Below are 13,139 nucleotides of genomic sequence, written 5' to 3'. Positions count from 1 at the left end.
GCAGCACCTAATGAAGGTCTGATCACATCATGAACCATGATATTAGGACTTTAATAGTTTTAGAATTAAAAACAAACACATTTTAATATATGTCATAAAAAGGAAACTGGCTGCTTCCTAGTACCTAATCAGATCAGTGACCAACTGTATGTCAGACAAGGCAATCCCTACGTCTTCAGGATTCCTTACGAGCAGGTTCTCCAGTAAGCCGCATACAGCTGACAAGAGACATGGCGTAACTAATGACCGCTGGTCAGGCATGCACACGGAGGCGCCCATCTCCTCTGAGCTCAGAGATGCCGTTATGACCTTATTGTTCTGACCTGCAGCGAAAAGACAAAGAATAAGCCTTAATCTATTAAAAGGTGAAAAAGCATTTCCTATTAATGACATTGTAAAGAGAAATAGTCAGCCTAATCTCAATGGAAGAGGTCGGCAGTATCGGCTGAAATTTATGACATCCCATTCTAAAAGGCACAGGCATTGTTATGGGTCAGCTCCAACTCTGCAGCTAAAGCAGTTTACAGTCTTCTAGGGAGGCTTTCTACAAGATTTTGGAGTGTTTGTGGACATATTTGCCCATTTATCTGGACGATGTGAGGTCGCACCCTGATTTTGGATAAGACGACCTGGCTTGCAATCTCCATTCGGGTTCTTCCAAAAAGTGTTTAAAACTCACTATCATGTCTTTATGGACCTCACTTTGTGCACTGGAACATAGCCATGCTGGAAAAGAAAAAGGCCTTCCCCAAACAGTTCTCACAAAGTTGGACGCTACAATTGTACAAAATGTCTTGGTATGCTTAAGAATTACAATTTCCCTTCTGAGGAATTAATCTGCCCAAGTCAACCTCATAACATTATCCATTTGGCATTCACCAAAAACAGACTCATCCATCAGACTGACAAAAGTGCATTTCCACTGCTCCAGAGTCCAGTGATGACCTGTTTGACATCACCAAGCACAATGCCAAGCATCAGATGGAGTAATGTAAGGCTTGCATGCAGCGGATTGGCCATGCCAACTTAGATGAGCAAATATTTCAATATTCGTTTTTTGATTACAATCATCGTATTTGAAATATGCGTCAAACATAGCCAAACGCCACTGGAGTCAAGTGGAGTAGAGATGAGCAAATATGTTCGGAAACGATAGTCAAACATAAATTCGGCACGAATATGGCACATTAGGCTACGGCTATGGTTTTCCGAACATATTCGCTCATCTCTAATGGCAACCCACGTCATGAAGCACCCGTGCAGATGTCAGAGGTTTGGAGCTCTGTAGTTATGTAGTCGACAGGGACCGGACTACCATTAAGCACGTCAGCAGTCGTCGACTCCGCTTTATAACTTCCCATGGTCTGCCGCCTTGTGGCCGAGCTGCTGTGGATCCTAAACACTCCCACTTTCTAATACAATCACTCAGTTCATTGCGGAATATTTATGAGGCAAGAAATCTCACAAAATTAGAAATACTCCTTCTTTCACAGGTTAATAAAGGCAGAGCACACGACTAGGCAATAGGACTAAATGAACAACCTGAATTCATTGGCCAAGATGTGTCCCATTATTTCTGTCCATTTAGTGGATTTTATTTTCCTTCTTCAATTGATTAGCTTACTGTATGCCAAATAATGCTATATATATATATATATATATATATATATATATATATATATATATATATATATATATATATATATATGTATGTATGTATGTATGTATGTATGTATGTATGTATGTATATATATATATATATATATATATATATATATAAGGCATCAAAACTATGAATTAACACATGTGGAATTATACATTTAACAAAAAAGTGTGAAGACTGAAATTATGTCTTATATTCTAGGTTCTTCAAAGTAGCCACCTTTTGCTTTGATGACTGCTTTGCACACTCTTGGAATTCTCTTGATGAGCTTCAAGAGGTAGTCACCGGGAATTGAGGTGTGTTTGGGGTCATTGTCCTGTTGAAAAATAAATGATGGTCCAACTAAACATCAAGAGAATGCCAAGAGTGTGCAAAGGAGTCATCAAAGCAAAAGGTGGATACTTTGAAGAACCTAGAATATAAGACACTAGAGGGTGGCCCGATTGTAACGCATCGGGTATTCTAGAATATGTATGTAGTTTATTTATGAAGTTTTCAGAATAATGCAATTTACACACAGGATTCGGCTGGCCGCGACCAATTAGCGTGGTTCAAATTCCGCGGGCGGACTGTGCCTGTCGCTGATTGTTCGCGGCCGGGCGTGACCAATCAGTGAAGCCAGGGCCGGCTCCAGGTTTTTGAGGGCTCCGGGCGAAAGAGTCTCAGTGGGACCCCCTCTAACACATACCACAATTCATGATGCACAGATACAGCAGAGAAATATAGCACAGCCAAGTAGCGTATAACACAGCCACATAGTATATAGCACAGCCACGTAGTATATTGCCCAGCCATGTAGCATATAGCACAGCCCACGTAGTAAATAGCCCAGCCACGTAGTATATTGCCCAGCCACATAGTATATTGCTCAGCCACGTAGTATAATGACCAGCCAAGTAGTATATTGCCCAGCCACTTAGTATATTGCCCAGCCACGTAGAATATTGCCCAGCCACGTAGTATATTACCCAGCCGCGTAGTATATTACCCAGCCACGGAATATATTGCACAGCCATGTAACATATTGCACAGCCACGTAATATATTATCCAGCCACGTAGTATATAGCACAGCCACGTAGTATATAGCACAGCCACGTAGTATATAGCACAGCCACGTAGTATATAGCACAGCCACGTAGTATATAGCACAGCCACGTAGTATATAGCACAGCCACGTAGTAGATAGCACAGAGACGCAGTATATAACACAGCACATGCAGTATATAACAGGCCAGTATATAGCACAGCGATGTAGTATATTGCCCAGCCACGTAATATATACCACAGCCACGTAGTATATAGCACAGCCCACATAGTATATAGCACAGAGATGTAGTATATAACACAGCCCATGTAGTATATAGCAATGTGGGCACCATATCCCCGTTAAAAAAAAGAATTAAAATGAAAAATAGTTATATACTCACCCTCCGTCGGCCCCCCGGATCCAGCCGAGGCATTTACCGATGCTCCTCGCGACGCTCCGTTCCCAAGAGAGCATTGCAGTCTCGCGAGATGATGACGTAACGGTCTCGCGAGACCGCTACGTCATCTCGCGAGACCGCAATGCATGGACCGGTCACCGGAGTGTCGTGAGGAGCGGGAAAGGCCTTGGCTGGATTCGGGGGGCCAACGGAGGGTGAGTATATAATGATTTTTTATTTTTTTATGATTTTTAACATTAGATCTTTTTGCTATTGATGCTGCATAGGCAGCATCAATAGTAAAAAGTTGGTCACACAGGGTTAATAGCAGCATTAACGGAGTGCGTTACACCGCGGCATAGCGCGGTATGTTGGCGCTGCCATTAACCCTTTGTGAGCGCTGACTGGACGGGAGTATGGAGTGGGCACTGTCTGCGGGGAGTAAGGAGCGGCCATTTTGCCGCTGGACTGTGCCCGTCGCTGATTGGTCGTGGCCGTTTTGCCACGACCATACAGCAACTTGGGATTTCCGAAACAGTCAGAAAGACAGACAGAAAAAAAGACAGACAGAAAGACGGAAGTGACCCTTAGACAAGTATATAGTAGATAATTTCAGTTGTTTCACACTTTTTTGTTAAGTATATAATTCCACATGTGTGAATTCATAGTTTTGATGCCTTCAGAGTGAATGTACAATTTTCATAGTCATGAAAATACAGAAAAATCTTTAAATGAGAAGATGTGTCCAAACTTTTGGTCTGTACTATATATACAGTCTTAGGGGTACTTCCATCTGTCTGTCTTTCTGTCTGTCGGCAAGTTCCGTCACGGAAATCCCGCGTCGCTGATTGGTCTCGCCAGCTGCCTGTCATGGCTGCCGCGACCAATCAGCGACGGGCACAGTCTGATTAGTCCCTCCCTACTCCCCTGCAGTCAGTGCCCGATGCCCGCTCCATACTCCCCGCAGTCAGCGCCCGCATACTCCCCTCCAGTCACCGCTCACACAGGGTTAATGCCAGGGTTAACGGACCGCGTTATGCCGCGGGTAACGCACTCCGTTACCGCTGCTATTAACCCTGTGTGTCCCCAACTTTTTACTATTGCTGCTGCCTATGCAGCATCAAGAGTAAAAAGATGTAATGTTAAAAATAATAAAAAAACAAAAAACCTGCTATACTCACCCTCTGCAGTCCGCCGAGCCGCGTGCGGCTGAGTCACAGCCTCGCTGGATTGGATCCCAGCAGGTGAGTATATAACTATTTTTTATTTTAATTATTATTATTTTTTTTTTTAACAGGGATATGGTGCCCACACTGCTATATACTACGTGGGCTGTGTAATATACCGCGTGGCTGCTATATACTACCTGGCCAGTGTTATATACTGCGTGTGCTGTGCTATATATTATGTGGCCAGTGTTATATACTGTGTGGACTGTGTTATATATTACGTGGCCACTGTTATATACTGTGTGGGCTGTGTAATACACTGAGTGGCCTGTGTTATATATTACGTGGCCAGTGTTATATACTGCGTGGCCTGTGTTATATATTACGTCGCCTGTGTTTTTTACTGCGTGGCTGTTATACACTGCGTGGGTTGTGATATAGTGTACGTGGGCTGTATTATATACTGTTTGGGCTGTCTTATATACTGCGTGGCCACTGTTATATATTGCGTGGCCTGTATTAACGCATTGGGTATTCTACAATATGTTTATATGTTTGTATATAGCAGCCACATAGTATATGGCACAGGCCATGTCGTATTTGTCTGCTATATACTACATGGCTCCTATATACTATGTGGCCTGTGCTATATACTATGTGGCTGCTATATACATACATATTCTAGAATGCCCGATGCTTAAGAGTTGGGCTACCATCTAGTATATATATATACACATACTGTATATACACTGTATATATAGTACCACCCTAATAAGAAGGGGGTTTATATGACCAGTATGGCAGCATGTGACAGAATTAAATACATTTGCCTGGCTATAGCCCTATAACAAGGAACTGATTTGCTGCGGAGCGTATTAGGTCAGGGTTATTGTACGCATACCTTGATCACAGGTAGATGCCGCACAGATTGGAGCCATGCGTTCGGAGCTGCTAGCAGATGATGTGAGAATCTGCAAACATAAAACAAGAGCTGAATGCAAAATGAAGTAACTAAGCCGAGAGTCGAGCCCCTGGGTGCTACAATCCTAAAAGCAGAATGCCATGTCATTAAAAGCACGCGGTCTCAGCGGGCGGGTGCATAAAACATGTGTACCTTTAGAAAGTCTCGCAAAAGGTAAGGCAAAGATGAATGCCAATTTACTGATCAAGTTCTGCTTGCCCTTAAAATCTTCAGTTTCGGCCTTCAAAACGCAAAACTACTTGTTGGCCCAAGTCTAAATTATATAAAGTGTCAATGAAAGGAAAGAGATTGACAAATATTGTAGGTTTGGAAAAATCAATCTCTTCTACAATGAAGCGCACCTCGGGCAATTTGCCTTCACACAATGCTGAGGTAATGGAAAAGCAAAAATTCGCAGCTCTCGACAGAATGGAGACGGGGTCATTTCTAAAGATGTACATATAGCTTTAAGGCAATAAAGGGCAAGGCACAACAGTGAGCAATGCCGCAAATATATTACAGAGACTAAATTAACAAGTGTCACTCACGGAGAAAACAGAAAATCGCATTCAGCGTCGTCCTAGATCACCAGGATGATTATCCGTGCATGGCTCCATAACACACAATTGTAATCATGCTGCGATTGTTAATTGCAGGCTGGTGGACACGTGTGTCAGTGTCATCAAATCCTGAAAGCTGATTTAATAGGAGGCGAATAATTGTGCCCAACATAACTCATTAAGTGTAAACTATGATCTAAATTATTGGTCGGCAAAGTAACCAAAGTGTGCCTAAACGGCAATTACCGGATTTCATTTGCCAATCTCTAGTTATGTGACAGAAGAATAGGCAGGAAAAACTGATCACTGGAATCTGCTCCAAGGCCTTCATTTCCTAACGTGGCATAATTACATGTGTTGGCTGATGTTCATGCACTTCGATAGTTATTTTCCAATTTGTATCAAATCTTCTATTCATGATAGAACCATGATACATCAGTATAGAACCAGGGCGGTGGAGTCGACTCTGGTGGAGTCGACTCTGGTGGAGTCGACTCTGGTGGAGTCGACTCTGGTGGAGTCGACTCTGGTGGAGTCGACTCTGGTGGAGTCGACTCTGGTGGAGTCGACTCTGGTGGAGTCGACTCTGGTGGAGTCGACTCTGGTGGAGTCGACTCTGGTGGAGTCGACTCTGGTGGAGTCGACTCTGGTGGAGTCGACTCTGGTGGAGTCGACTCTGGTGGAGTCGACTCTGGTGGAGTCGACTCTGGTGGAGTCGACTCTGGTGGAGTCGACTCTGGTGGAGTCGACTCTGGTGGAGTCGACTCTGGTGGAGTCGACTCTGGTGGAGTCGACTCTGGTGGAGTCGACTCTGGTGGAGTCGACTCTGGTGGAGTCGACTCTGGTGGAGTCGACTCTGGTGGAGTCGACTCTGGTGGAGTCGACTCTGGTGGAGTCGACTCTGGTGGAGTCGACTCTGGTGGAGTCGACTCTGGTGGAGTCGACTCTGGTGGAGTCGACTCTGGTGGAGTCGACTCTGGTGGAGTCGACTCTGGTGGAGTCGACTCTGGTGGAGTCGACTCTGGTGGAGTCGACTCTGGTGGAGTCGACTCTGGTGGAGTCGACTCTGGTGGAGTCGACTCTGCCAGGGCTGTGGAATCAGAGTCGTGGAGTCGGAGTCCATTTTGGTGGATTCGGAGTCATGGAAATTAAGGAGTCGGAGGTTTTGCTTACCAACTCCACAGCCCTGTAATGAAGAGACCAAAATGGCTTCAAGCTGAATCCCATTAGCCAACAGGAGTGGCATAGGATCTTTCAGAGGGCATAATGTTGGGCTCCAAAGCTCCAGCCGAACACAACCCAACTGGAGTTGTATTTTGCACCAATCACTATCCAGGGTCTGTGCCTTGTGGGATAATTCACAAATAACATAACAGACCTTACTTATACAGCCTGTTTCTGCACTGATAAATACTGCTGTGCAATAAAAACATGGTACATGGGAGTTTATATGTTCTATATAGATGGAGGGCACTCAGAATCTTCAAACTACATACCATGGAGTCCAATATAGACCAAGTATTAGAAATGCTACATATATACGACAGGCGCAAAGTAAATGAACACCTTGGCAAAGAATGTATATTATCATTATTTTTATCAATATTTTATCATTTTCTTCCTAAATGTAAAGTCATGCAACTTTCTAAACAGTCGTCAAATGTTATAGCACTTTGCTGCTGTGGAGTCGAAGTCTTTTAACTAGTTGAGCGCTCTGAAAAACTGATATAAATCAGTCCAACATCCTGCTTCTGATTGCGCTCTCCTCCCTTCCCAGTGTTGGGGCTCGTGCACACAATGCTATTTCCAGTCTGAGTACTATCTGTGAAAAAAAACGGATCACACTTGGACCAATGTTATTCAATGAAGCAGTGCAGATGAACCATTTTTTCATTGATTGAATTAGCATGTGAATGCACAATTTTCCACAGAAATTCGGAAGAGACTTAGCCATTCAAGTCCATGGGTGCGCAAAAAAAACCCCAAAACAAACAAATCCAACAGTATAGCATCAATGTTACAGTTCTGTATCATGGTAACCTGTAAATGGTCTTGTGATTAATAGCTGCTGTCGTCAAAAAGCGAACTGAACACGAGCTTTACATGAACTGCACACGGATGACAAGCGAGAAAAAAAAAAAAAAAATCACACCAGCTTTGTGGATGACATTCTGAACCATTTTTTTTTTTATTCGGTAATGTGAACCTACCCTTAAGAGTCAGCAGCAGCATGAATAGGATAGAGCAAAGATCTGTGTGGAGAGGAGAGAAAGCATGTGCTGTCTCAGGGAAGTTATAGAAAGGAAGGAATGTATAGGAAGAGGAAATAAGTGCAGGATAGAATCTATGCTGATACATGAAAAAGAAAACAGCAATACTCTGGATATATATAAAGACATCACATCCAGCCTACATTACTGGGAGAGAAAATCCTACAAGAGAAAAATATTATCCAAGAAAAGGTTGCATAAGGCTGCAAACTCCTTATCAGGATGACTGAAAATGAATGAAGGATTGCAGATTAAAAACTGAAACGGAGTGTTATTTTATTAACTAATGGTAGCCAGCTAATCACGAGCGAGAGTGAGTGTGTGTGTGTGTGTGTGTGTGTTTCCGTCCATGTCAAAAACGTTCACAGACTTAATAAAGCAGAGAAAACTAGCGACAATTAAATGGCAAATGTGCTGTCAATTTCAAGTAACTTTTCAGAATAAGCTTTCCTATGTGTGTAAAATGAAACCTAATTTCTGACAAATATGATTTTTATCCTGCACTTTCACAATTGTCCCCCTCTCTAAGATCTATTTTGCAATCCACTGAGTGATGAGGGCAGGAGAAGAGCTGTAGTAATCTCTCTTATATACAGCTCAGCACAGACATGAGGGATTCCGGCTTTTCATTAACTTTATAACAAATACCGACCAAGCGGATGTAACGATTAGTGATACATACCCTGCTACTAGGGGCATCCATGATGCTCCAATGGGGAAAGGAGGGGACAAAACTCCCATATCAAATTAAACCTATAAACTACCAAGAGCATATTGTCCCCAAACAAAAACACATTCCAATAACTGTTTCATTAGAAACATACAAATTTTATTAAGACAAAAATCAAGACAAAATATAAATACAAACATCTAAGAATGAGTGGATAAGGCAAATGACTCAGAAAAGACACACTGACACAAGAGGTGCCAACACATGTATATCAGTATGGGTGCACTCACAGGGCAGAAAGTATACCCTCAATGCATATGTATATATTGAGAAGGGACACAGGGCCACAGGCTAAACACTAACCATAAGTAATGTGGAAAACCCTATCCTCAGAAGTGCATCCCCCTATTGCAACCTGCCCATAAAGTGCCAGTGATGGCTAAATGTAGCCAAAGCACAAATCACATGCTGCGCTTACCCATATGTGTCATCTCTCGTCCAGGGTGTTCTCAGAATAGCCCCGACGCGCGTTTCGCGTAATACAGGATTCCTCGGGGGGCCATGTGGATACTGAGTGATAGATGGTGTTTTTGTATGATCATTACAGCTGCTGCTAATAGTCGCCCAATGATCCGGCGCATGCGGATGGAGCCAACCGCCGACGTCACGTCTCTTCCGGCCATCCCAGTGGCGCGCAGACGTGGAGAAAAACTCCGATGACGTCATAAGTCTGCGCGTCGCTGTATGAGGATGCCATTGGAGACGCGGCTTGGCCGGAAGCCCACCGCGCATGTGCACCACCGCGGCGGCCATTTTTGGTCAGGGATGCAAGTGTTGGCAACGTGGGTATGTAAATAAAGTGTATCGAACCGACATAATGTAACGCAAATATGCAAAAGGCACAGAACAACAGTTATACAGATGTGCACAGCGGTATCACAAAGGCCATAGATAGATCTTTTCTTCCAATACTGTACACTTTATCGCTGCCATCACCGCATCTTCATATACATGTATATGTCCCGCCATGGGGGACATTACCTTTATAGCTTGCAGACAAGTTGCAGCAACCATATGGAATTATACAGCTGAGCTGAGCTGTCTTGAGCAGAAACAAGCTCTGATGTGAGTTCTAACACTTTCTACAGAGCTCAGCACAATGCTTTTCTGTCTCTGTAGGTCCTCCCCTCTCCATAGCAGGTGACGGGCTGTCACAGGACACCTGCAGTCCATCTCTTCTGAGCAAGACATTCTTCAGCTATTTTTTCACAGTGAATGATGAGTTTAGGAGGCGGAGGGGAAAAGTGTCTGATAAATGGGTAAGGATTTCTATAAGAAAAATTACTCTACAAAGAGTTTTATATTCGCCTGTACTATCGAATTATGCTAAATTTGTCGAAAGTACAGTTAATTTTTCAAGCAGCAGTGTTTTTTTTTTATTTCAGTGCTGGAGTGGTATCACTAATCCAAGTTCCCATCCCCTAGTCCTATGCTTATCAGCCGCTATCTTCAGCTGTTCCTGACTTTGCTGTGGCTAGATCCGCCATCTTGTGACTGCGGCTTCTAACGGACCGTAAGACAGAGGTAACGGTCACACGCTCTCAGTGTAAGTATAGGAGAGCCTTGTTTTGGTGATCACAGACTTACATTGGGATGCGCCCCCTGGATCTGCCAGCAAACATCTGAGCAGTCTGTCAGGTCACAACCTGCAGAAGATGATCAGAGCGGCGCCGAGAACAGATGAAGACAGCAATTGAAGAATATAATACCAGGGGCAGGGAACTTCCATTAGTAGCACAAATCCAGGGCAGAAATAAAAAACAAAACATGGAGTGGTGCTTTATACTGTATATTGCTATTTTGTCTGTTAAAAAACCTCTACCTTAAAAACAAAAACAGATGATAGATAGATATGGGATAGATAGATAGAGTTACATGAAAAAGTTTGGGCACCCCTATTAATCTTAAGCTTAATGTTTTATAAAAATTGTTTTTTTTGCAACAGCTATTTCAGTTTCATATATCTAATAACTGTTGGACACAGTAATGTTTCTGCCTTGAAATGAGGTTTATTGTACTAACAGAAAATGTGCAATCTGCAGTCAAACAAAATTTGACAGGTGCATAAGTATGGGCACCCTTATTTTCTTGTTTTAAATACTCCTACCTACTTTTTACTGACTTACTAAAGCACTTTTTTTGGTTTTCTAACCTCATTGAGCTTTGAGCTTCATAGCCAGGTGTATGCAATCATGAGAAAAGCTACTTAAAGTGGCCACTTGCAAGTTGTTCTCCTGTTTGAATCTCCTCTGAAGAGTGGCATCATGGGCTCCTCAAAACAACTGTCTAATGATCTGAAAACAAAGATTATTCAACATAGTTGTTCAGGGGAAGGATACAAAAAGCTGTCTCAGAGATTTAACCTGTCAATTTCTACTGTGAGGAACATTGTAAGGAAATGGAAGAACACAGGTACAGTTCTTGTTAAGGCCAGAAGTGGCAGGCCAAGAAAAACATCAGAAAGGCAGAGAAGAAGAATGGTGAGATCAGTCAAGGACAATCCTCAGACCACCTCCAGAGAGCTGCAGCATCAACTTGCTGCAGATGGTGTCACTGTGTATCGGTCAACTATACAACGCACTTTGCACAAGGAGAAGCTATATGGGAGAGTGATGCGAAAGAAGCCGTTTCTGCAAGCACGCCACAAACAGTCGGCTGAGGTATGCAAAAGCACATTTGGAGAAGCCAATTTCTTTTTGGAAAAAGGTCCTGTGGACTGATGAAACCAAGATTGAGTTGTATGGTCATACAAAAAGGTGTTATGCAAGGCGGCCAAAAAACACAGCATTCCAAGAAAAACACTTGCTACCCACAGTAAAATTTGGTGGAGGTTCCATCATGCTTTGGGGCCAATCCCGGCACCGGGAATCTTGTTAAAGTTGAGGGACGCATGGATTCCTCTCAGTATCAGCAGATTCTTGACAATAATGTTCATGAATCAGTGACAAAGTTGAAGTTACGCAGGGGATGGATTTTTCGGCAAGACAATGATCCAAAACACCGCTCCAAATCTACTCAGGCATTCATGCAGAGGAATAATTACACTGTTCTGGAATGGCCATCCAAGTCCCCAGACCTGAATATCGTTGAACATCTGTGGGATCATTTGAAGAGGGCTGTCCATGCTCGGCGACCATCAAACTTAACTGAACTGGAATTGTTTTGTTAAGAGAAATGGTCAAAAATACCTTCATCCAGGATCCAGGAACTCATTAAAAGCTACAGGAAGCGACTAGAGGCTGTTATTTTTGCAAAAGGAGGATCTACTAAATATTAATGTCACTTTTCTGGTGGGGTGCCCATACTTATGCACCTGTCAAATTTTGTTTGAATGCAGATTGCACATTTTCTGTTAGTACAATAAACCTCATTTCAAGGCAGAAACATTACTGTGTCCAACAGTTATTAGATATATGAAACTGAAATAGCTGTTGCAAAAAAAAAAAACAATTTTTATAAAACATTAAGCTTAAGATTAATAGGGGTGCACAAACTTTTTCATATAACGATAGATAGATAGATAGATAGATAGATAGATAGATAGATAGAGAGATAGAGAGATAGATAGATACGGTAGGTAGATAGATACCGGTAGATATGCAATTACATTGGCAGATGATAAAGCCTGTACAGCACCGGTAGACTGCAGTGGAATCATTTCTTCCTCATTGGAGGGTAGGCGTTGGGGCAGCAGATTGTCCCTGCTTATCTGGCTCGGCACTCTGATAAGGCATGTGCAGCTATGGCTGCAGAAAGCTGCTCACTGACAGACTTGTTAAAAATGCAGTTTCACTTCTCCTCAAACAGAAGTGGAATCCCTGGCTTTCCGAACTTCCTTGGTTTATGTATGATGATTTAAATGTAAAAATAATATTTTTAAAAAATAATACAGATTGGTAGATCATCAATAAAGATAAAACAAATAAAATTGTGGTAGATACCTAAAAAATGTAAAATATAAAAATGTAGACAAATAAAATGCTCCTCAAAGCATACATGAGCACACGAGCATGGATATACTAGTACAGGACAAGATGCATGAACGGACCAACAATAAAAGGAGGGGGAAGAAGCCTGACAGCTGATAAATGCTGCCCGATCCACAGGCAGCCGGTATCACACACTGGGTGTATGATCTCAGGTATGTCTGACTCTGAAATGATGCAGTGTTCTAGTGAAAACTGGCCAAGCACAGAGCCGCTCGGCAGACTAGAATAGTCAGACAGGCGGGTCCCCGGCGGCTTCTCTCAGTGTGTGTATATAGGGAGAGACCGATTACTCCAGGGAAGCAAGCAGGAAGAAACCACCGGGCAACCGCCTATCCAGCTAGTCTCCGGTGGCTCCTAACGCATGCTTTTCTG

The 13,139-nt window shown here is 42.9% G+C and overlaps 1 protein-coding gene across 1 annotated transcript in view; it reads right to left on the bottom strand.

Annotated features, from left to right (window-relative positions):
• RTTN (rotatin) overlaps positions 1 to 13,139 on the bottom strand; it is a 327,600-nt gene that overhangs the window by 84,475 nt on the left and 229,986 nt on the right. Inside the window, exons 36-37 of the mRNA XM_069730984.1 lie at positions 5,159 to 5,228; positions 125 to 323 (exon numbers count right to left, since the gene is read on the bottom strand). Coding sequence (XP_069587085.1) covers positions 125 to 323; positions 5,159 to 5,228 — 269 coding nt within the window. The remainder of the gene's footprint in view (positions 1 to 124; positions 324 to 5,158; positions 5,229 to 13,139) is intronic.

The sequence above is a fragment of the Ranitomeya imitator genome, chromosome 6, assembly GCF_032444005.1.
Source record: "Ranitomeya imitator isolate aRanImi1 chromosome 6, aRanImi1.pri, whole genome shotgun sequence".
Classification (NCBI taxonomy): Eukaryota; Metazoa; Chordata; class Amphibia; order Anura; family Dendrobatidae; genus Ranitomeya; species Ranitomeya imitator.
The sequence above is the reverse complement of the archived record's forward strand: the minus strand, read 5'-3'. Positions and strand labels throughout refer to the sequence as shown.